This window comes from Nycticebus coucang, chromosome 12 (genome assembly GCF_027406575.1).
Source record: "Nycticebus coucang isolate mNycCou1 chromosome 12, mNycCou1.pri, whole genome shotgun sequence".
Classification (NCBI taxonomy): Eukaryota; Metazoa; Chordata; class Mammalia; order Primates; family Lorisidae; genus Nycticebus; species Nycticebus coucang.
Window position 1 is genome coordinate 109,296,551 of NC_069791.1, and position 23,662 is coordinate 109,320,212.

The 23,662-nt window shown below is 44.1% G+C and overlaps 1 protein-coding gene across 3 annotated transcripts in view; it reads left to right on the forward strand.

The window, feature by feature from the left end:
* Positions 1 to 23,662, forward strand: part of SNX29 (sorting nexin 29) — a 640,705-nt gene that overhangs the window by 86,371 nt on the left and 530,672 nt on the right. For all 3 annotated transcript variants that reach the window (XM_053556354.1, XM_053556355.1, XM_053556356.1), the window contains exons 5-7: positions 17,079 to 17,259; positions 20,835 to 20,905; positions 22,008 to 22,256. In XM_053556354.1, coding sequence (XP_053412329.1) covers positions 17,079 to 17,259; positions 20,835 to 20,905; positions 22,008 to 22,256 — 501 coding nt within the window. The remainder of the gene's footprint in view (positions 1 to 17,078; positions 17,260 to 20,834; positions 20,906 to 22,007; positions 22,257 to 23,662) is intronic.

Here is a 23,662-nt window from a genome sequence, read left to right on the forward strand (position 1 = left end):
GGCCTTTCTATGCCCTCATGTGTTATTAATGCTGAGATTCGCTGTTGACTCTCATTTCCACACATACTGTTCTGATTCCCAGGTGAAGCTGCTGTGTGTGTTCCTGTGACCCCAGCTCAGATCATTTCTCTTTTGAGTGTCTGTTTGGATACACCAAACGGGTTCATCAAAATTTCCAGGACTGATTTCTCATCTTTTCCTGTGTTTGCTCCTGTCTTCTTTGCTTAGTACATGGCTCTGCCCTTCCCCAGGCCCCTTGGGCAGCCCTTAGGCTTCCTCCCCTGGCCTTCTCCTCCCTTCCCTCTCCCCAACACCCAGCCACTCATAAAGCATTGTGCTTTCTGTCTCACTCAGAGGGGCAGGCCCCCACCCACAGATGGCTCCTCCATCCTCAGGGAGTTCTCTTCTTTCTCTCTTGCTCCATGTGTCCTTTCTGTCTTCAATCACGATCAGCTGTAACCCACTCTGCACACTATAGACATTTGAGAAGAGGGTCTTCTTAAACCATCCCTGCCCTTGACTTAAAGCTCTTTCATGGGTCTCTGTTAGAGTTGAGACAGAGTGCACACTCCTTGATGTGGCTTCCAGAGTTCTGTTCCCTGTGGTCTTTGTCTGTCACATACCCTCCCACTCACCCAGGGCTCATTATGCAGCCAGCAGGTAAGACATCGCAATATTTCTATCCAGGGGGCAAAGACAGGATGGCCTGAGTCTTCCTGCTGCCACAGCCCCTGCCTGGGGCCCTTAGATCTCCCTAATATGCAGCAGCTAAAGCATTAATGCTGGACCCTCTGGGGATAGGCGATAGGCCCCGTGGTTTCAATGCCTTTTGATTACTCAGTACCTGTCACCAATTTGGTCAGTGCAATCATGTGTTTTAAGTAACACTTTGCTTTCTACTGTCTTGAAACTCTTCTAGTACTCTTTGTTTGGTCTGTTCCATTAACCTTTTTTCCCCCCAGCCCTTACCCAAACTCCTGCTGACCAAATGTATTATTTGCTCTCTGTCTTTTAAAAAATTGTGGTTTTTATTATGTACATAATAAAATCTACCATTTTAACCATTGTAAGCAAAAGATCATAATAAAATTTACCATTTTAACCTTTGTAAGCAAAAGATCCGTAATAAAATCTACCATTTTAACCATTGTAAGTGTACAGTGTAGTGGCATTAAGTGCCTTTACTCTGTGGTCCAACTATCACCATTGTCCATCTTCCCAAACTGAAACTGCACTCATTAAACACCAATATTCAATCCCTACTCCCACCCCCGGCCCTGGTGACCACCATTCTACTTCATATATCAGCACATGTTACTATTTTAGCTATTAATGTAAGTAGAGTAATATGATATTTGTTCTTTTGTGTCTGACTTAATTTAGCATAATGTCTTCAGGGTTAATCCATGTTGCAGTCCATGTCACAATTTCCTTCTTTTTTAAGGCTCAATAATATTCTTGTGTGTGTGAATGTGTATGTGTGTGTGTGTGTATATACTACATTTTGTTTATCCCTATGGACACTTGGGTTTCTTCCACTAATTGGCTATTGTGTGCTGCTGTGAATATGGGGATACAAATATTTGTTTCTTCCGCTTTTAGTTCTTTTCCGTATATACCCAGAAGTGAATTTCTGGATCACATGGTAATCCTAGTTTAATTTTTTAGGAACCTGCAAACTGTTTTCCAGAGTGGCCAGACCATTTTAAGTTTCTATTAGCAATGTACGTTGTATGGGAATGTGTAATGTGGTCTGATTTTTCCACATGCTTGCCAATATTTTTTAAATATAAATATCCACCCAAATGGATATGAAGTAGTGTCTCACTGTAATTTTTATCTATTCTCTCATGAAGTTTCATATTTCTCTCAAAAAGTCATTCATTAACGCCCCACCTGGTTCAGCTGAACTGTGCTCCTCCTATAGTCCTGAGTCCTTCTCTCATAAAACCTGTGTGTGGCACTATCTGTTTTCTTTCTTCTTTTTCTCGTTTTTTAGAGACATGGTCTCAAGTCTGTTGCCGAGGCTGGAGTGCAGTAGCATACCAAAGCTCACTGCAACCTTGCCTTCCTGGGCTCAAGCAATTCTCCCGCCTCAGCCTTCCAACGTGTTGGGATTACAAGTATAAGCTGCAGCACCTGGCCCTGTTTTCGTGACTGTTTCTCCTTTTGGAAGTCAGAGACTGGGTCCATTCTCACTTACCCTATAGTTCCAGTGCATTGTAAGGAACTCGGTCATGTACATAGAAGAGGCCACCAAAGGACTGCATTCAAAATAATGATGGCTGGGCACAGTGGCTCATCCCTGTAGTCTTAGCATGTTGGGAGGCTGAGGTGGGAGGATCTCTTGAGGTCAGTAATTTGAGACCAGCCTGAGCAAGAGTGAGACCCTGTGTCTACTAAAAATAGAAAAATTAGCCAGATATGATGGTGCATGCCTGTAGTCCTAGCTACTTGGGAGGCTGAGGCCAGGGAGGATTGCTTGAGCCCAGGAGTTTGAAGTTGCAGTGAGCAATGATGACACCACTGCATTCTTGCCTAGGTGACAGAGCAAGATTCTGTCTCAAAAAAGAAAAAGAAAAGTAATGACTCGAGGATCCTGACTTTAGGACATGCCACTTATTTTCCCAGGAAACCAAACCTCTGTTCTCCAGTGTCTGTGTACATTGTTACAGTCCGTTGGAAGCAGGTGCTATTAATGTACTTCCAGCTGTAAAATTGGAAGAACCAACTTCCTTGATCCTCAGTGGGGAATTTTGAAAGTGGTTGATTGCATTTAATTCAAAGCAGTTTTGCTTCATTGGGTCACCTTGGGTAACAATTTCATTTCTGTCGAAAATTAATTCTGGAAGCAGCTGAGTGTGCCAGAAGAACCCTGGGCCCATTATTTTGATTGCGAGGGGAAGTCCACTCCCCCACCCTCCCTTCTTCTAAATGCTTTCAGTTCCCTCCTGATGTTTCTCTGCCATATTCATGAACTTGCAGATCAGCTACTTCTGGTGCAAGAGACCTTGAAAGGATGTCTGCTAAAGGTACAGAGAAAATACTGAGCTCTGCCCAGGTAATAAAAATGGTTAATAGCTAGTAGAAAGCGTCTGGCTTTAGGAAGGGACCCAGAAGCCAGGGTGTCATCCCCATGGGCTGGGTGTTAACCTGTGGGTTGCTGGATTATGAGGATGTTCACAGGTCCTAGGGAAGATGCGTCCTTGATATCTAGTGGTGGGAGAGGGCTTGGGCCAGTCGTTATTTCCTGAGCTGCAGGAAGATGTCCCAGCATGTTAAAATCTGGTGTAGCTGGACGGATACCTCTTGGCCAAATGTGACCTCTAGCTGTTTCAAAGGTGTTTAATCTCAATGTCTCATGAATTAAGAGTCAGTTTGGCCTTGGAGTTGTCAGCTTTTAGACCATGATTATCCAACCTGTAAGTTCCATGGGTCCTTTGCTTTGCTCCTGCCAGAATGTAAATGACTTTTTAGTATATGATGGAGTACACGTCTGAAGGGAAAGGAGACACAAGTTCCAGAAGGCCTTGTTCCTTTGGTGCTAGAGAAGTTTCCCACTTTGCAATAAAGAAGATGCTGTGGACTCTTGTATAATGTAGCTGGATGCCAAGTCTACTAGGCTGAGCTATTAGACCTCAGGAACTCAAAGTTAAGATGCTAACAGGGGCCAGACAGATGGCAGAAATGAGTGACCCAGATGAGTGAATGAGTGAAAGCTGGTTTGGTGCAGTGGAAACTGACTCACATGGTCCCTGCAAGGTAGGCTGGGAAGCATAGTCTGTCTGGGTTCAGGAAGAAGAGAGGATAGAGTTTGATGAGCAGCTAGCAGTCTGCCCCGGTGGAGTTTTACAGCCCCTTGAGGGGGACATTTGAATAAAGACCTAAGAAGGTGAGGGAATTATTGTTACTGCAGAAGGGAATTCCAGGTAGTTCAACAAGTTCAAAGACCTGTGCCAATCAGTTGCCTGTTTGCTCTCTGGTCTTGCTCTGCAAACTCTTCCTGGACTTTCTGTGTGCTCTGGCCAACGGGAGGTGGGAAGGGTGAGGAGCGGCTGAGTATCTTTTCCTCTTGCCCCTGCTTCAGGGGCTTCTCCAGCAGGGGCTGTGCTTTCTCCATGGTGCACAGCATCCCATGTAGACCACTGTCAGGGTCTTCTCACCCTGCTTTCTTCCTGTGTGCCTCTGCTGCCGTCTGCGGGGCCCAGCAGCCCTGGTGATACCACCTCCTGCTTTTTGTTCCTTTGACTTCCTCATATCATCTCTAGATAACCTTCTTAATTATCTCCTTGTTTGGCTTTACAGCTCTTCTGAAATTTTTGCAACAGATTCCCGGTGTTGGAGTTCTTCTGTTGGAGTACCTGGTGTGGGTTCTGTTTCCGTGGCTGGGCAGGTGCTTTGGCCTGTTGGAGGGATGTTAAGGAGGCCCATGAGGCTGTAGCAGGATGAGGCCCCAAAGGTTGTGGAGGAGCCACACGGACATTAAGTGGCAATTTGTGCTTTTTTCTTGTTTTAGTTTGTTGATCTCCATCTACTCCACCAGGATAATTGACGTTTATACTGTGGAGTCATTTGGGATGCTTCTGTTTTTGAATTTAAATCTACTAGTCTTCACAAGTAATCTAGTATTTCAGATTATTATGTGTTTATTTATTCATTAAACATCTTTGAAGTTCTAATAGCTTAGTTTGCAGAGCAAGACCAGAGAGCAAACAGGCAACTACTGAGTGGTTAAAATGGTGAAATTTATACTGTAATTTTACCACAATTAAAAAAAAACCCTACAGATGACTAAGTTACCTTTAGCTGGCAAATTTATTTTTTCCAACTGAAAAAGTTTCAGAGCAGAGTTAATTGTGGTTGCAGAGAAATACTGGCAGTTCCATCTCTATTCATTGTAAAGGGGTGCAGCCACTGTGGAAAATAGTTTGGTGGTTTGTCAAACATATAGTCACCATATGAGCCATCGATTCTACTCCTAGATATACGTACCTAAAAGAATTTAAAGCAGGGACTCGCATAGATGTGCATGCATGTTCATAGCCGCATTATTCACAGTAGCCAGAAAGGTGTCAACAGATGGAGGGATAAACAAAATGTGGTCTGTCCATACAAAGCAACGTCGTTCAGCTGTGAGGAGGACGGAGGCACTGGCAAAGGCTACAACATGGCGGCTGAAGTTTGAAAATATTACTCTCCATAAAGAAGCCAGGCACAGAAGGACAATACTGTGTGATTGCACATGGGCCAGGTCCCTAGAATGGCCAGATTCATGGAGACAGAAGCAGAATAGGCGTCCTGGGTGGGAGGGGTGGGGAAATGAGGGAGCTCATGTTTAATGGGTGTGGAGTTTCTGTTGGGTTGACGAGCATGTTCTGAAATTGGACAGTGGTGATGGTTGCACAACATTGTTAGAGCACTCAATGCCACTGAATCGCACACTTAAAACTGGTTAACATGGTACATTTTATTGTGCATATTTTACCAGTTTTTAAAAAGGCAAAAAAAATCAAATATGCGCACTTTATGTAAATTTTTATTATGTGTGATTCATATTTAAGCCATAGTCCCTGTGTTCTGGTTATGGGAGCCAATCTGTGGCCAGTAGGCAGATGGCCAAGTGGCAGAGCCACAGCCGTTACTGGGAACCCTGCCCTGTAGTTGGCTCATCTAGATGAGAATGTGGCTGAGATTTGGGAGCCTGTGTTCACCCATTTCATAGGCTAGACTGTGAACGAACTTGGTTTACCTCATTCCTGGAATGGTTAATAGCATGTTTGGCTGATTCTGTGTTTCAGGCCTTAGATCCATCCCACCCCTGCCACTCCCTGCCACACCCCCATCCCTACCCCCGTCTTCTTTGGTTTGAGAGAACCCGATTTTGCTTGGGGCTGTGATGTGTCCATCCTTCTCTAGGTGAGGGGTTGTGAGTAAAGAAGGCAGTCATGACTCTTGTTCTCTATTTTCTTTGCTCCCTCGTGGTTTTCTGTGTTTTCTTATCCTTCCTGATAAAAGGGGTGATAGAGCTGGTTTTATACAGTCTCATTTCTTCCTGCTCTGATTGTGAATGGGATGCCTAGAGTTGTGACCGTCCTCAGTGACAGTGAGGTCAAGGGTTTGGAGATTCTGGCCTAGCAAAGCTTTTGAAGTGACTGCCTGCCTTCTGACTAATTATGTGGAAAAGCAAACCCTTCTTTGTATACAAGGAGCCGGCTTGTATAGTTGTAGTTTAGTTTTCTGTTTCTTCTTGAGCAGTGTTTGGTTTGTTTTGGGGCAATGCTATCATACTGATAAAGTAAAGCCCCCGGTTGTAGCTCTGGAGGACAGGTGTTCTTGGTGCTCTGGAGGTGGTGGAAGAACATACCTCATCGCATTATATTAGACATCTTCTGGTTGAAACTGATAGAAAATCCTTTATTCTAATTTAAGACAAAAAAGGGGGCACTTATTGATCTGTAACTAGGAAGTCAGCTGGGAGTCGAGCTGGATTCAGAAACCTAGTGTTCCTCCAAATCTGTCTCTTTCTCTTTGTGCACCTTGTGTGTGTGTGTGCACATATGTTTGAGACAGAGTTTCACTCTTTTGCAGTGGTGTCATCATAGCTAAGTGCAACCTCAGACTCCTTGGCTCACCTGATCCTCCTGCTTCAGCTTTCGAAGTAGCTGGGACCAGACATGCATCACAATTCTTGGCTATTTTTTCTACTTTTGGTAGACCTCTTCGTCAGGCTGGTCTCAAACTCTTGACCTTAAGGAATACTCCTGCCTCGGCCACCCGGAGTGTTGGGATTACAGGAGTGAGCCATTGCGCCCAGCCTATATTCTTATTTCATATTTTTTCCTCATAGCAATACTTAGAAGTAGGTACTATTCTCCCCATTGTACAGATAAGGAAAATACAGGACAAAATAAGTTGTCAAGGTCGCACAGTACATGAACTGGAATTTGAGCCAAGGTTTTTGTCTTCTGTGTGGTCTCCAAGGTATGAATTCTTGGCATCAATGAAAGTTGAGGCTTGATAGAAACTTTGCCACAGGCTCAGCGCCTGTGGCTCAAGCAGCTAAGGCGCCAGCCACATATACCTAAGCTGGCAGGTTCGAATCCAGCCCGGGCCCGCCAAACAACAATGACGACTGCAACCAAAAAATAGCCAGGTGTGGTGGCAGGCACCTGTGGTCCCAGCTACTTGGGAGGCTGAGGCAGGAGAATCACTTGAGCCCAGGAGTTGGAGGTTGCTGTGAGCTGTGATGCCACAGCGCTCTATCCAGGGCGACAGCTTGAGGCTCTGTCTCAAAAAAAAAAAAAAAAGAAAGTTTGCCACAAGCCTGATGCCATTAGTTATCCTCTATTAACAGGTGCCCAGGGGCAGCTCTCCTTAGCATCTGCTCCCTAGCTCTTGCTTTTTGTTGGCACTTGAGATTTTCCGATGTTCAGAGAATCTGAAGCCTTTGCCCACTTTTGGAATTAACTCTGTTTTGAAGCAGATCAGTATATCTTCCCAGATTAAATTATGGACACTGCATGCCCTAATTGGCAGGTGAGCTGCACTTTATATAGACTACGTTCATTTTGGCAGTGGAAGCAGAACCCTACTGAGATAATTCCTGTCATCAGCAGCATCATTCTGACAAGCTTTAAAAGGATTCTGTAGCACTAAGCAATTTACAAAATTGAATAAGAGGAAAACATACCTTAAAGTGTTCACGTGCTTTCAAGGTCAAAGGGAGGTAAATGCCCTTTTTAAGACAGTTGTGGTGCAGTGAAAATCACTTGATTTTAAACGTGATGTATGTACAAGTGGTTGTCCACCACATTTCAGAACACGTTATTGGCTGGCTTACCACCACATTCCCTCCCATCATGTTTCTAAGGTTCCGAAAGGCAGACAAAGAAGGCTGTTGTCTACGGCTGTGTGGTTTTAGACTGATCTGGTGAGTTTGGGATTGTTTTGACATTTAGGGATTGAGACAGCGATAGTTCTCAGTGACTTGCCCTGTTGGTGGAGTTTTCTGTCATTCTTAGGAAGTTTATTCTAAATGGTCACAAAAGTTATCTTGGTCCACTAATGCATATGCACACCCACCCCCACACAGAAACATTTAGATGCTGTTAACACAAAAAGGAAAGAGTCCGCTGCACAAATGCCCTCTGCTCAGAAGGTAATTACTAAGCAGATAGTGGCTGGTCATTGCAGACAGGGCATCGCCATCAGCACTTTCCTCCCTTTCCAGATTACCCCACTAACTGGCAATTCTGTGCTTTTGTATTCATTTTATGGGAGAGGAATCTGAGGCTTACTGTGGCTGAATGGCCTTGCAGAGGGCCATTGGACTGAGTGATCTCTTAACCAATTTGTTCTGCCTGCTTGACTGGAAGCTGCTGAGGGGTGAGTCCTTGTCTGTGCCTGGTGGCTTCAGCCTTGCTCAGCTCCTGGCTCATAGGAAAAGTATAGTCCCGCCTCATTAAGTTGAACTGAACCATTGGAGCACAGTTACTACCTTGCAATCCAGTTTTTGGAGATGTATGTATTGCATACATCTGGAAGGAAGATTCTAAGAATGTCAGATTTCAGAGGGGTCTTTGAGCCTGTTTAGCTCCTGGAATGAAAGCTAGATATGGCAGCAGAGACTCAGGTTTCCCTCTTAGAATATTAAGCAGTTGTGAACACTATTATTTTGAAGATGGTAGCGTCCCCACATTTTGCAAGGCTTTGTGGCTTCGTGGTTTGTAGGGAGCTCTGAGGCTCCTTTCTGTGGCACTGCTCACTAAACGTGTCATTGGGCAAGTCACTTCATTTGTTTAGGCCCCAGACCTGGTCTTTGACATGAAGATAGCCTTGGTTGTTCTGAGGTCAGATGTCGTGTGTTCACTGCAGTGACTGGTGCATAGTTAATACTCGATAAATAGTAGCTGCTGCTGTTGTTATTGGTGGCATGAAAAAGCATTGATGATCCAATGTTGAATGAAGAGAATTAGGCATACACTAGATTATGACTATGTACAATGTTTGTAATGTGTGTGGATAACAAAAGGTGGGGCGTGAAGATATACAGGTGGCTGAGGGAGTGACGACCTTATGGATGAAAATAAACTTTCTTAGGTTTACTTTAAATCGGTCTCTATCTTCATACTTAGTAATTCAGCGCATGTAAATCTTTCCTAAGGAACTGGAAATCAGGATGATTATGTGTAAGGATGTTCTTTGCTATATAGAGGGAGAATTAGCAGTGTATCATGTCTTTAATAGGACAGAAATCATTAAATTACGTTTCACTAGGAAGCCATCAAAAATCATGTTTCAAAGATTTTTAATTGTAATAAGCAAATGTTCATGATCTAGATGAGAAAAATAAATGAATCAAGATACAAAAATCAATGTAAATATATGCATATATAGTCATACAACATGTATTTTTTTTATTGCTGCTGTAACACATTAATACAAAGTTGGTGGCTTTTAGGCAGTATGGATTTATCCTTGTACAGTTTTGGGGGCTGCAAGTCCAGAATCAGCGTCATGGGGCTAAAGTCAAGCTGGCAGCAGGACTGGCTCCTTTTTTTTTTTTTCTTGTTAAATCATAGCTGTGTACATTAGCGCAATCAAGGGGTACAATGTGCGGGTTTCATATACAATCTGAAATATTCTCATCAAACTGTTCAACGTGGCCTTCATGGCATTTTCTGTATGTAGGCATTCGTATTCTGCCTTTAGTAAGTTTCGCCTGTACCCATTCTAAGATGCACCGTAGATGTGGCCCCACCCATTACCCCCCCTCCACCAAAACCTCCCCCCTCCCTTCCCCTTCCTTGGCCCTTTCCCCATAGTCTTGTGCTATAGCTAGGTTATAGCCTTCATGTGAAAGCTAGAATTTAGCTTCATAGTAGGGCTGAGTACATTGGATACTTTTTCTTCCATTCTTGAGATACTTTGCCAAGAAGAATATGTTCCAGCTCTATCCATGTAAACATGAAAGAGGTAAAGTCTCCATCTTTCTTTAAGGCTGCATGATATTCCATGGTATACATGTACCACAATTTGCTAGTCCATTCGTGGGTCGATGGACACTTGGGCTTCTTCCATGACTTAGCAATTATGAATTGGGCTGCAATAAACATTCTGGTACAGATGTCTTTGTTATATTGTGACTTTTGGTCTTCTGGGTATAAACCTAGTAAAGGAATTATAGGATCGAATGGCAGGTCTATTTTTAGGTCTCTAAGTATTCTCCAAACATCCTTCCAGAAGGAACGTATTAGTGTGCATTCCCACCAGCAGTGTAGAAGTGTGCCCTTTTCTCCACATCCACGCCAACATCTCTGGTTTTGGGATTTTGTTATGTGGGCTAGTATTACTGGGGTTAGGTGGTATCTCAAAGTAGTTTTGATTTGCATTTCTCTGATGATTAAGGATGATGAGCTTTTTTTCATGTGTTTGTAGATCGTGCGTCTGTCTTCTTTAGAGAAGTTTCTCTTCAAGTCCCTTTCCCACCCTGAGATGGGATCATGTGTTCTTTTCTTGCTAATACGTTTGAGTTCTCTGTGGATTCTTGTTATTAGACCTTTATTAGAGGTATAACCTGCAAATATTTTCTGCCATTCTGAGGGCTGTCTATTTGCTTTACTTACCATGTTCTTGGCTGTGCAGAAGCTTTTTAGTTTGGTCCCAGTAGTGTATTTTTGATACTGCTTCAATTGCATGGGGAGTCCTCCTCATAAAATATTCACCCAGGCCGATTCTTCAAGAGTTTTCCCTGTACTTTCTTCAAGTATTTTTATAGTTTTGTGTCTTAAATTTAGATCTTTTATCCAGTGAGAGTCTATCTTAGTTAATGGTGAAAGGTGTGGGTTCAGTTTCAATATTCTACGGGTTGCCAGCCAGTTTACCCAGCACCATTTGTTAAATAGGGAATCTTTTCCCCACTGAATGTTTTTAATTGGCTTGTCAAAGATCAAATAACAGTAAGTAGCTGGATTCATCTCTTGGTTCTCTATTCTGTTCCAGACATCTATTTCTCTGTTTTTGTGCCAGTACCATGCTGTTTATTTATTTATTTATTTGCAGTTTTTTTTGGCTGGGGGTGGGTTTGAACCCACCACCTCTGGCATATGCGGCCGGTGCCCTATTCCTTTGAGCCACAGACACCACCCTATGCTGTTTTGATCACTATCGATTTATAGTACAGTCTCAGGTCTGGTAGCGTGATTCCTCCTGCTTTGTTTTTATTGCTGAGTAATGTTTTGGCTATTTGAGGTTTTTTATGATTGCATATAAAATGAAGTATTATTTTTTCAAGATCTTTAAAATATGACAATGGAGCTTAAATAGGAATTGCATTAAAATTATATATTGCTTTGGGTAGTATGGACATTTTAACAATGTTGATTCTTCCCAGCCATGAGCATAGTATGTTTTTCCATCTGTTACCATCTTCAGCTATTTCTTAAGGTTTCATAGTTCTCTTTGTAGAGATCTTTCACATCCTTTGTTAGGTATACTCCCAAGTATTTCATCTTCTTTGGCACTACTGTGAAAGGAATAGAGTCCTTGACTGTTTTTTCAGCTTGGTTATTGTTGGTATATATAAAGGCTACAGATTTATGGGTGTTGATTTTGTAGCCTGAGACATTGCTGTATTCCTTGATCACTTCTAAAAGTTTTGTAGTAGAATCCCTAGTGTTTTCCAGATATACGATCATTATGATCTACGAAGAGTGAAAGTTTGATCTCTTCTGACCCTATGTGGATACCCTCGATCGCCTTTTCTTCCCTAATTGCAATGGCTAAAAATTCCATTACAATGTTAATGAGCAATGGAGACAATGGGCAACCTTGCCTGGTTCCTGATCTAAGTGGAAATGATTTCAATTTAACTCCATTCAATACGATATTGGCTGTGGGTTTGCTGTAGATGGCCTCTATTAGTTTAAGAAATGTCCCTTCTATACCAATTTTCTTAAGTGCTCTGATCATGAAGGGATGCCGGATATTATCAAAAGCTTTTTCTGCATCAATTGAAAGAATCATATGGTCCTTATTTTTTAGTTTGTTTATGTGTTGAATTACATTTATAGATTTACGTATATTGAACCAGCCTTGAGACCCTGGGATAAATCCCACTTGGTGGTGTATAATTTTTTTGATGTGTTGTTGGATTCTGTTTGTTAGGATCTTATTGAGTATTTTAGCATCAATATTCATTAGTGATATTGGTCTATAATTTTCTTTTCTTGTTGGGTCTTTCCCTGGTTGGCGATCAAGGTGATGTTTGCTTCGTAGAATGTGTTGGGTAATATTCCTTCCTTTTCTATATTTTGGAAGAGGTTTAGTAGTATAGGTACTAGTTCTTCTTTAAATGTTTGGTAGAATTCTGACATAAAGCCATCTGGTCCTGGGCTTTTCTTTTTAGGGAGATTTTGTATAGTTGATGCTATTTCAGAACTTGATACAGGCCTGTTCAACATTTCCACTTCATTCTGGCTAAGTCTTGGTAGGTGGTGTACTTCCAGGTATTGGTCGATTTCTTTCAGATTTTCATATTTCTGAGAGTAGACTTTCTTGTAGTGTTCATTAAGGATTCTTTTAATTTCTGAGGGGTCTGTTGTTATTTCATCGTTACCAATTCTGATTGATGAAATTAGAGATTTACTCTTTTTTTCCTGGTTAGGTTGGCCAAAGGTTTATCCATTTTATTCATCTTTTCAAAAAAACAACTTTTCGATTTATTGATCTGTTGTATAATTCTTTTGTTTTCAATTTCATTTAGTTCTGCTCTGATTTTGGTTATTTCTTTTCTTCTGCTGGGTTTGGGGTTGGAGTGTTCTTCCTTCTCCAGTTGCTTGAGATGTCCTATTAAGTTATTAACTTCCTCACTTTCCGTTTTCTTGAGGAAGGCTTGCAGTGCTATAAATTTCCCTCTTAGCACTGCCTTTGCAGTATCCCAGAGGTTCTGGTAATTCGTATCTTGATTGTTGTTTTGTTCCAAAAATTTGGTGATTTCCTTCTTAATTTCGTCTATAACCCATCTATCCTTCAGCGTAAGGTTGTTTAGCTTCCATGTTTTTGTATGGGTATGCAGGTTCCTGTTGTTATTGAGTTCAACTTTTATTCCATGATGGTCTGAGAAGATGCAAGGAATAATCTCTATTTTTCTAAATTTGCTGAGGTTAGATTTGTGACCTAGGATGTGGTCAATTTTGGAGTATGTTCCGTGGGCTGATGAGAAGAATGTGTATTCAGTTTTGTTAGGATGAAATGTTCTATAGATGTCTGTTAAGTCCAGATGTTGAATGGTTGAGTTTAAATCCAAAATTTCTTTGCTTAGCTTCTTTTTGGAGGATCTATCCAACACTGCTAAAGGGGTGTTAAAATCTCCAACTACTATGGAAGTGGAGGAAATCAAGTTGTTCATGTCTGTTAGAGTTTCTCTTATAAATTAAGGTACACTGTGGTTGGGTGCATAAATATTAATAATAGAGATCTCATCATATTGAGTATTACCTTTAACAAATATGAAGTGGTCCATCCTTATCCTTAATGATTTTGCTTGGCTTAAAGCCTATTGCGTTTGCGAACAGGATTGCAACGCCCGCTTTTTTCTGCTTTCCATTTGCCTGGAATATAGATGACCATCCCTTCACCTTGAGTCTATATTTGTCTTTTAATGTAAGATGTGATTCTTGTATGCAGCAGATATCTGGCTTGAGTTTTTGTATCCAGTCAGCCAACCTGTGCCTCTTTAGAGGACAATTTAAACCATTCACATTAATTGAGAATATTGATAAGCCTTTCGAGAGTCCAGTGGACATTATTAATCCTTTTGCGACTGTGGAAGTTGGAATTTGATCAAGATTTTCTGGGTGAGTTTACTTTTGTGGTGGAGGATTACGCTGGTCTTTATGGAGGATAGGTCTGAGAATATCCTGGAGAGCTGGTTTAGTTATGGCAAATTTCTTTTTTTTTTTTTTTTTTTTTTGTTGAGACAGAGTCTCACTTTATGGCCCTCGGTAGAGTGCCGTGGCCTCACATAGCTCACAGCAACCTCCAACTCCTGGGCTTAAGCGATTCTCTTGCCTCAGCCTTCCAAGTAGCTGGGACTACAGGTGCCCGCCACAACGCCCGGCTATTTTTTGGTTGCAGTTTGGCTGGGGCCGGGTTTGAACCCTCCACCCTCGGTATATGGGGCCGGCGCCTTACCGACTGAGCCACAGGCGCCTCCCAAAGTTTTTTTTTTTTTTTATGGCAAATTTCTTTAACATGTGAATGTCATTGAAGTATTTAATTTCTCCATCATAGATGAAACTCACTTTAGCTAGGTATAGGATCCTGGGTTGAAAGTTATTTTGTTTTAGGAGATTAAAAGTCAATGACCATCTTCTTCTAGCCTGAATGGTTTCAGCAGAGAGATCTGCAGTTATTCTAATATTCTTCCCCTTGTAGGTAATGGTTTTCTTTCATCTGGCAGCTGTCAGAATTTTCTCCTTCATATTAACTTTAGTGAAATTGATTATGATGTTTCTGGGGGATGTCTTATTCGGGTTGAGTAGTGCTGGAGTTCTGAAACTGTCTGCTGAATTTCAGAATCTCTTGGCATGTCTGGAAAGTTCTCCTTCATAATCTCATGGAGAAGAGACTCTGTGCCTTGTGAAGTCACTTTGTTGCTTTCGGGGATCCCTATAAGACAAATATTGATTTTCTTTGAATTATCCCAGAGCTCTCTGAGAAAGTGATCTGTTTTTGCCCTACATTTATCATCCTCTTTGAGAGTTTGGGAGCGTTCGAAAAAACTTTGTCTTCAATGTCAGAAATCCTTTCTTCTGCTTGCTCCATTCTGTTACTGAGGGATTCTACTGTGTTTCTCAGATCTTTGAGGGCTGCAACTTCTTGTCTCAGTGTGTCAAAATCTTTGGTCATTTGGTCTTTGAATTTGTTGAATTCTTGAGATATCTTTTGGGTTACTGCTTGGAGTTCTAATTCAATCTTTTTTGCTATCCAGATTCTGAATTCAATTTCTGACATCTCAGCTATTTGTTTGTGCATGGGATCTTGTGCTGTGTCTGCCCCATTGATCCTTGGGGGAGTTGATCTACTCTGATTATTCATATTGCCAGAGTTTTTCTGTTGATTTCACCTCATGATTGTTTTTCACCATTGCCTCTGGCCGTCCTCAGAGTTGGGGAGGTGTTTCTCCAAGATTAGATACCAGTGGGATCACTCTATTGTTGCTTGATCTTTGTAGGGAGTGACCTTGTATAGTTCCTCTCGGGCTGCTCCAGCTAGGGAGTTCTGGTTGTGGAAGCAGCTCTGGCGTGTGACACACCCGGATCCAGCAACAGGGTGGGAGGTGGTGGGCATGGTTCTGGGAGTACCTGGCACCCAGTGACTTTGGCACAGAGAGCCCAACGCTCCAGGAGTTTCTGTCCAGGAGAAGGGCTCTGCATAGAGGTAGGAAGGGCTCCAGATGGCCCGTGGCTACCAGTATCCCTGGCCAGATGAGCGGGCCAGTGTGGAGGCTGGGAGGACACAGGAGGGAGGATGCAGGGTTGCACGGCTCCTGCAGTTCCTGGTCAGGGCATGCAGAGGCCCAGTTAGTGTGGGGTCATGGCACGGATCTTATGGAGGTCCGGGCAGCACCAAGCCCAGGAATTTGAGGTTGCTATGAGCTGTAACACCACTGCACTCTACCCAGGGCAACAGTCCGAGCCTCCAGTGTGCCAAAACTGTCTTACTCTGTTCCTAAGGGTTAAGGCTGTATGGCAGCTCAGTCCCCACCTTTAGGGTGCTCAGTCGCTAGGTTACTAGGTCCTGCCCCATCCTTACTTTGGGACCCTGAGGGCGGAGCTTGCCAGGGTTGTTCTGTCACACAATGGCTCCCTGCAGCCCAGCTTAGTGGCTCCGTCTGGGGCCCCAGACAGTGCCCAAAGTTCTCCGCACTTCTGCTCAAGCCCTCCCCAAGGCAGTTCAACTGAGTGCCAAGTCGGAAAACAGTGAAAGAGTTCATAGGCAAGGCCTTTCCGGTTTGCAGTCTCACTGCTGCTTGTACTTACAGTTGCCGGCGTGATTAGGTCAATCGAACACATGCAACCACTTGCCAGTTTCCCACTGTTTTTGTCCTCCTCTTGGGGTCCAGAAGTCCCTTGCTGACTCTCTGTATCCTCAAAGGGATGATTATAGGCAGATCCCACCAGCCAGAGATGTCTGGAGTCTTATCTCCCCAGACTCACCGGGACTGGCTACTTTTGGAGGCTTCAGGGCAAAACCTGTTAATTGCCTCTTCCAGCTTCTGGGGGCTGCCAGCATCCTTTGGCTGTGGCTGTATCATTCCAATTTTTACTTCCCTGTTCACCTTATCTTTTTGTCTTCTGTGCCAAATCTGTCTCTGGTTCCCTCCTCTAAGGATACTTGTGATCACATCAGCCCCACAGGGATTATCCAGGATGATCTCCTAATTTACAGATCCTGACTAATGGTAGTTGTGAAGACCCTTTGTCTTTATGAGGTAGAGATTAGGATGTGGATATCTTTGAGGGTCATAATCCAGCCTACCATAAACGTTGATTTTGTATAAAAAAGAAAAGTGCAGTAAAAAAAACCAGAAGGAAATTCTTACCAGTGTTAATATTGGTCATTTCTGGATGGGAGGCTTTAGATCATTTTTATTTTTGATATGCTGTTCTGTATCTCCAGCCTTTTCTGTGCTAGGGAAACACTCCATTACACTCTAAATAAACAGTGGCGGCCGGGCGTGGTGGCTCATGCCTGTAGTCCCAGCGCTGTGGGAGGCCAAGGCGGGTGGATTGCCTGAGCTCAGAGGTTTGAGACCAGTATGAGCAGCAGTGAGCCAGAGTAAGACCCTGTCTATACTAACAACATCAAAAACAGCCGGTCGTTGTGGTGGGCCTCTGTAATCCCAGCTACTGGGCAGGCGACGGGAAAGAGCATTGCCAGAGGAAGAAGAAAATGAACAAAAAAAAGAGTACTTCAAACGAAGAATGAACAAGCAAGCTGAAATTAAAAATAAATAAATAAACAGTGGCCTAGGGACTGCGACTCTAAATGACCCCGTGGCCCTCTCCCCGCAGAGCCGGTGTTCTGGTACTATGTGAAGGAGGTCCTCAGCCGGCACGAGCTGCAGCGCTTCTACTCCCTGCGGCACATCGCCTCGGACGCCGGCCGGGGCCGCGCCTGGCTGCGTTGCGCCCTCAACGAGCACTCGCTGGAGCGCTACCTGCACTCGCTGCTGGCCGACCGGGGCAGGCTCAGGTACGGCGCTGGGGGCTCCGGGAGGGGGGAGTGCTGGGGGCTGTGGGGAGAAGGCTGGGGGCTTCAGGAAGGGGTGCTAGGGACGGGCCCTCCACCTGGGACAGGCGAAGAATAAGTGAAAGATGCCTGGGAAGGGCCTAGCATGGCACCTGTGCACAGTCTGCACTCCTATCGGTATTGGTTATCTCCTGGGTGTGGAGAGCGCTTTTGTCTCAGACACAGCTTGCTCTTCACTTTGTGGAATTTCTATCTGGGGGTTTATATATTCAGTCCATCTGAAACTGACTGAAAAATATTTATTTATTTACTTATTGATTGATTGAGACAGAGTGTATGTCACCCAGGCTAGAGTGCTGGGGTCACAGCTCACAGCAACCTCAAACTCTTGGGCTTAAGTGATTCTCTTGCCTCAGCCTCCCAAGTAGCTGGGACTACAGGCACACACCACAATACTCAGCTAGTTTTTAAATTTTTTTTAGTAGAGATGGGGTCTCTCTTTTGCACAGGCTGGTCTCAAACTTCTGAGCTCAAGTGATCCACCACTTCAGCTTCTCAGAGTGCTAGGATTGCAGGCATGAGCTGACACGCCTGGCCTGTTTTTTTTTTCTTTTTTGAGACAATGTCACTCAGTTGCCCTGGGATTGAGTACTATGGTGTCACAGCTCACAGCAACCTCAAACTCTTGGGCTCAAGTGATCTTCTTGCCTCAGCCTCCTGAGTACTTGGGACTACATGTGCCCGCCACAATGCCCAGATATATATATTTTTATACCGGCAGGGTCTCACGCTTGCTCAGGCTGGTCTTCTGAGCTTAGGCTGTCCACCTGCCTCGGCTTCCCAGAGTGCTAGGATTATAGGTGTGAGCCACCGCACCTGGCCCCAGCCTGTTTTTTTTTTTTTTTTTTTTTTTTTGTAGAGACAGAGTCTCACTTTATGGCCCTCGGTAGAGTGCCGTGGCCTCACACAGCTCACAGCAACCTCCAACTCCTGGGCTTAAGCGATTCTCTTGCCTCAGCCTCCCGAGTAGCTGGGACTACAGGCGCCCGCCACAATGCCCAGCTATTTTTTGGTTGCAGTTTGGCCGGGGCCGGGTTTGAACCCGCCACCCTCGGTATATGGGGCCGGCGCCCTACTCACTGAGCCACAGGCGCCACCCTTTTTTTCTTTTTCCTTGATCATGACGTTTATGCTCAGTTAGCACAGGTGAGTTTCTACCCCAATAATGAACATCATAAGATCCTCAGTAGCTTTTGACAACCAAGTTTATTTCTTCCTTGGGCTACATGTCTGTCATGAGTGAGCAGAGATATTCTCAGCTTAGGGATCCGGGTGACTGGAGGCTCCATCTCTACATATGGTTTCATGATTGCACAGATAGGAAAGGAGGTGTCGTTGAACTAGGCACTGGCTCTTAGGTCTTCTGTTCACAGTACACATCCCAGGGCCACACTTGGGCTTAGCGGGGTGGGGAGGTATAGTTATTCCACAGTGACCAAGTATGAGCCATCGATAACATAATCAGCCACATTTCCTTTAAAAACACTAAGAAATATTGTAGAGCCTGCTGGGGTAAAAACTTGAATCCCTCGCAGTTTAAACAGAGGTAACTGCAAACATGTCGGCATTTTCTTTCCTGCCATTTTCCTGTACTCACGATGTCTGTGATTCTCCTGCTCTGGCTCTGGCTGTTATATCCTCTCTGAGAATGGGGGACTAGACTTGTTGTTTTGTGTCTTCTGATGATACAAAGAGACAGTGATCAGACCTTCCCCGGTTCCTTGAGTAATTTCCACACCAGCAATGCCCAGATGCTTAGTAGTGAAATTCTGTTTAATTTGGTACTGTGACGCTTTTCTCTTGATTTCTTACCTGACCGTGGATTCTCAGGTGTTGTGAGATTGTACTGTAGACTTCTTAGAAATACCCTTGATGTTCTTCTCCCACTGGTGGTGCCGGTGACACCTGGTCCACTTGTGTGGTCGTAACCCTCTGTGGGTCTGAAAGGAGAGTGCTGAGGAGCCAGCAGGACTGACCCTGGTTGTATCTCTGTGTGCCGCTCAGGATTGGAGTCAGGGAGTGGATGATGTCTGCACCACCACGGCCTTGGCCAGCTCTAGGAGAGGGGATCATGCTCACGTTTCTTCTTGCTTTTTTTTTTTGTCTGCAGAGTTTCTGCTGACATACTCATATTTCTTAAAATGAATTTTTGTGAAGCTTTTTCCAGTAGATCATTTGCAGGTAGTTCAGAATTACGTTCTCATTATCAAAATTAAGTTAGTTGGGTGGGGTGAGTGGCTCATATCTGTAATCTTAGCACTTTGGGAGGGGAGAGGAGAGGATTACTAGAGGCCAGCAGTTTGAAACCAGCCTGGGCAACATAGTGAGACCTCCCCCCCCATATCTCTACTAAAAATAAAAGAATAAGCCAGGTATCATGGTGTGAGCCTATAGTTTCACCCACCTGGGAGGCTGAGGAAGGAGGATCCCTTACGTCCGAGAGGCCATGGCTGCAGTGAACTATGATGAGCCACTTTACTGCAGCCTGAGCGACAGAGTGAGACACGGTCTCAAAACAAAAAGAATCACATTTGACCTTACATGAATACTTAGGCACTTACCTAACTGGATGTGGGGAAACCATATTCAGTTATATGCGTAAAAACTAGCTCAGACTTTTTAAAAGATCACAATTTTTAGAAATCAGAGATATAGATGAAATGTTAGCTTGGACCTGTGGTTTGTGCTTCCATTAACATTTTCTGAGTAAGTATATTGAAAATATGTCTCTTCTTTCTTTCTGTTGGTTGTATTTGGCCACTTCAGTAGCTAAAACTAAACAGCAGATCACTCATCGCTGACTGAGTCCATTAATTTAGAATTCCATGAGCTGGTGGGCAAGTATGACGCTGAGGATATTTGTTTGCTCTTGCTTAACAGGGAATCATATAAAGAGCTTGCCTGTTAGACTCAGGAGACTTTCTTTTAAGCCCTTGCTGTGCTGTTTATTGGCCAGGTGACCTTGGACAGGCTGAATTGGCTTCTCTGCCCCTGATCCCAAATGCCATTTATATTTATGGGGCCATTTTAGGCTCCCAGCCCTTTCCAGGATAACTTGGGCGTTTGGGTCTGTAGTTTGTGTAAATGCCCTGGTTGACAGAGCCATGGAACACTGTAATTTCTTTCTGATATTGTCTCTTCTTGTATTCGCCAAATCAGGTGGGCACTCTTGGCCCTTTTGGATTTCCTTCCTGTCTCTTGGGGACATTGCTTGAGTGGAAGTCACCTCTCTGACCTTCCCTACTTCGCTGCCTCATAAATACATTTGCATAGCACGTCTATTTTAGTACTCTAAATCTTGGGGTCTCAGGAGACCAGTGAGGAAGTGGTGGGATGTTTGTGCTCAGTCCTTTGGTTATAACCAGAAGCTTCAGAGCAGCAGAGACCTCAGACATACCATGTCCCTTCTGGGATGAACAGGCATGGATCTTCCAGGGACCCATCTAATGGAACTATCTGGTTAGTCAATGCAGAGAACCACTATTAAGAACTTTTTCCTTTTCTCTTTCAATTTGCAGCACTTTTTATGAAGACTGGTCTTTTGTGATGGATGAGGAAAGGTCTAGCATGCTTCCTACCATGGCAGCTGGTAAGCTTGGCCAAGGCCAGAGGTGATGGGCCCTGTGAAGCTTGGTGAGCAGAGGAGGCTGCCTTGGAGTGGATGTACAACCCCAAGGGATCTGTCTCTGTTCTTCCTCTCCTGGCATTAAATTTTGGGTCCATTCATCTAGAATTTGATAATCTGGCAGAGAAAGCATGATGTTGAACGTATTTGGTTGTGCAGGTATAACATCAGTGAGTGGGGATTTGGGGGACAGAAGCGTACCTTTGAAACTGGGCTCCACCTTTTGCTGGCTGGAGACCTGTGAGCTTTGAAAGCTTTACATCCTCATCTGGGAGGTGGAGTCATAGCTCAGTAGTCACCTTTATGGGGCTGTGAGAGAACTGTGTGTGATTAAGAGTCATGGATGGGATTTGTCATCACGAAGGTCCTGGATTGATGTCACTTGATGGGTTGTCAAATTGTTTGCCATTTGACTTTCATTCAACCAGACAGAAGGGGGGACCTTACTTCTTTCTTTCTTTTGTGCCTCTTTTTTCCCCCTGAAAGTCTATACAAAGTCCCACATATTGGGGGTTAGTTTAGTCTTATCTGTTGATGAGAAAAAGTCAGGGTTTGACCGTGATTTCCTGTGTAGGCCGTAAGATGCCAGTGTGAGATTTTGCCTAAAGTGATGGTGATGGCGATATCCATGCACATGTTTGCTGGCTTATTGGTCTGAGTGTTTTTGGTGAGTGATTGTGTACTTACAACTCTTTGAGGAAGATGATTTTGTCTTCATCTTACAGGTAATGAAACTGAAGCTCTGGGAGATTAGAAATTGCTTGACCAAGGTCTCATAGCTAGTAAATGCAGTGCCAAGATTTTCTGACCTCAGAGCTTGTGCCTTCACCTGCTGCTGGTGGACTTGTTTGTGTTTGTCTTCCTGACTGTTAGGGAGAGAATCTGGAGAGACTGCACTCCCGTGATAGCTGGTGTCTACTGACCCCAGTTTTGTGGAAGGTTTTTATAAATGTTCACGGTCAGTGTGTGTCCTCACGTGTGCTGTGTTGTCCGCAGCGTGTCTCTTGTGTTGTAGGTGTGACCGCCCAATAGCAAACACTCCAGACTTTTCCCTTTTTTGGCACAGGTCTGAATTCCATACTCTTTGCAATTAACATTGACAACAAGGATTTAAATGGACAGAGTAAGTTTGTCCCCACTGTCTCGGACCTCTTAAAGGAGTCAACACAGAATATGACCTCCTTGCTGAAGGAGTCCACACAAGGAGTGAGCAGCCTTCTCAGGGAGATCACAGCCTCCTCTGCTGTGTCTATCCTCATCAAACCTGAACAGGAGACTGACCCTCTGCCCGTCGTGTCCAAGAACGTCAGTGCTGGTGAGCAACAATGGGGCACTCAGGGGCTGTTGAAAGGGTAGCAGAGTGCAGCTAAGGTGGATACACCTTGTCTGAAAGTTGTTCCAAGGGGAATGAAATCTGATGCACTTGCATTTTCAGTTCACGTTTTTGTTTATTTTTCTTACGCCCATTCACTCCAAAAAGGCTCTGACAGTCTTATTTAGATGTGAAGATCAGGGGGTGGAAAAATGAACAGGCAGCAAGCGGAAGATCAGAGTGTGAGAAGGAAGCTGGATGACCTTGATCTCCCTCCCTCCTTTCCTCCCCCTTTCCTCCTTCCTTCCCTCCCTCCCTCTTTCCTTCTCTCCCTCTCTCCTTCCCTCCTTCCTTCTTTCCCTCCCTCTCTCCCTCTTTCCTTCTCTCCCTCCCTTTTTTTTTTGTAGAGACAGAGTCTCACTTTATGGCCCTCGGTAGAGTGCCATGGCCTCACACAGCTCACAGCAACCTCCAACTCCTGGGCTTAAGCGATTCTCTTGCCTCAGCCTCCAGGCGCCTGCCACAACGCCTGCCTACTCTCCCTCCCTTTTGTGTTCTGTGACAGATTGCCAGCACTTAGCCCATAGTCTCCTTTGGGGTGGGTGAGAGTAGGCAGTTAGTGACTCATTATGTAAGTAGTTTATTATCCTTAGGATAAATGGTATGAAAGTCAAGCATGTGGTGCTATGGAGAATGTTACCATGGGCTGCCTCTGTTGGGGGATGACCTTCAACTGGAGAAAGGCCTGAGGGAAGAGAGGAGTTCATCAGCATTGACTCCAGGTTTTCAGAGGCCAGAGAAAGTTGGCTTTGGAAGGAGTTTATACGATGTTGATACAGTAAAACCAGAAATATGGGGTTTAAGTACATAGTCCCAGTGTTCTCAACACCGCAGTAATCATGGCCATCCCTTTGGAATTAATGGCGGTGAAAACTCAGAATCCCATGGATTCTTTGGTGCACAGTGACTTTGTCTTGCCCTGTCCTTCCCCAACAGAGACCCCATGTGAGTGAGGTAGGAGGCAGGATTCTTGAGGGCTTTGTGTAACAGAGACACTGAAATTTGTATACCCAAAGGAATATCAGTCCTATCCACTTTCGGAATTCTGTATCACCTCACAGTGGGACACCCTGGTGAGGTATCACCATGTCACACCTTGGTTTAAGTGGATTGGATTTGGGGGGATTGGCTCAAAGTGTTTCACATGCACATTTGGTGATTAAGTTGGGTAAACGAACAGGCTCATTTCAGCCTTGGTCACTGAGGCACTCTTGATTTCTGTTTTGTTAAGCCTTTCCTGTGTAACAAAAGACTCAAAAAATTATAGTGGCGTAAACTCACCAGGGTTCTTTTTTTTTTAGACAGAGTCTCACTTTTTTGCCCCTGGTAGAGTATCATGGCATCACAGC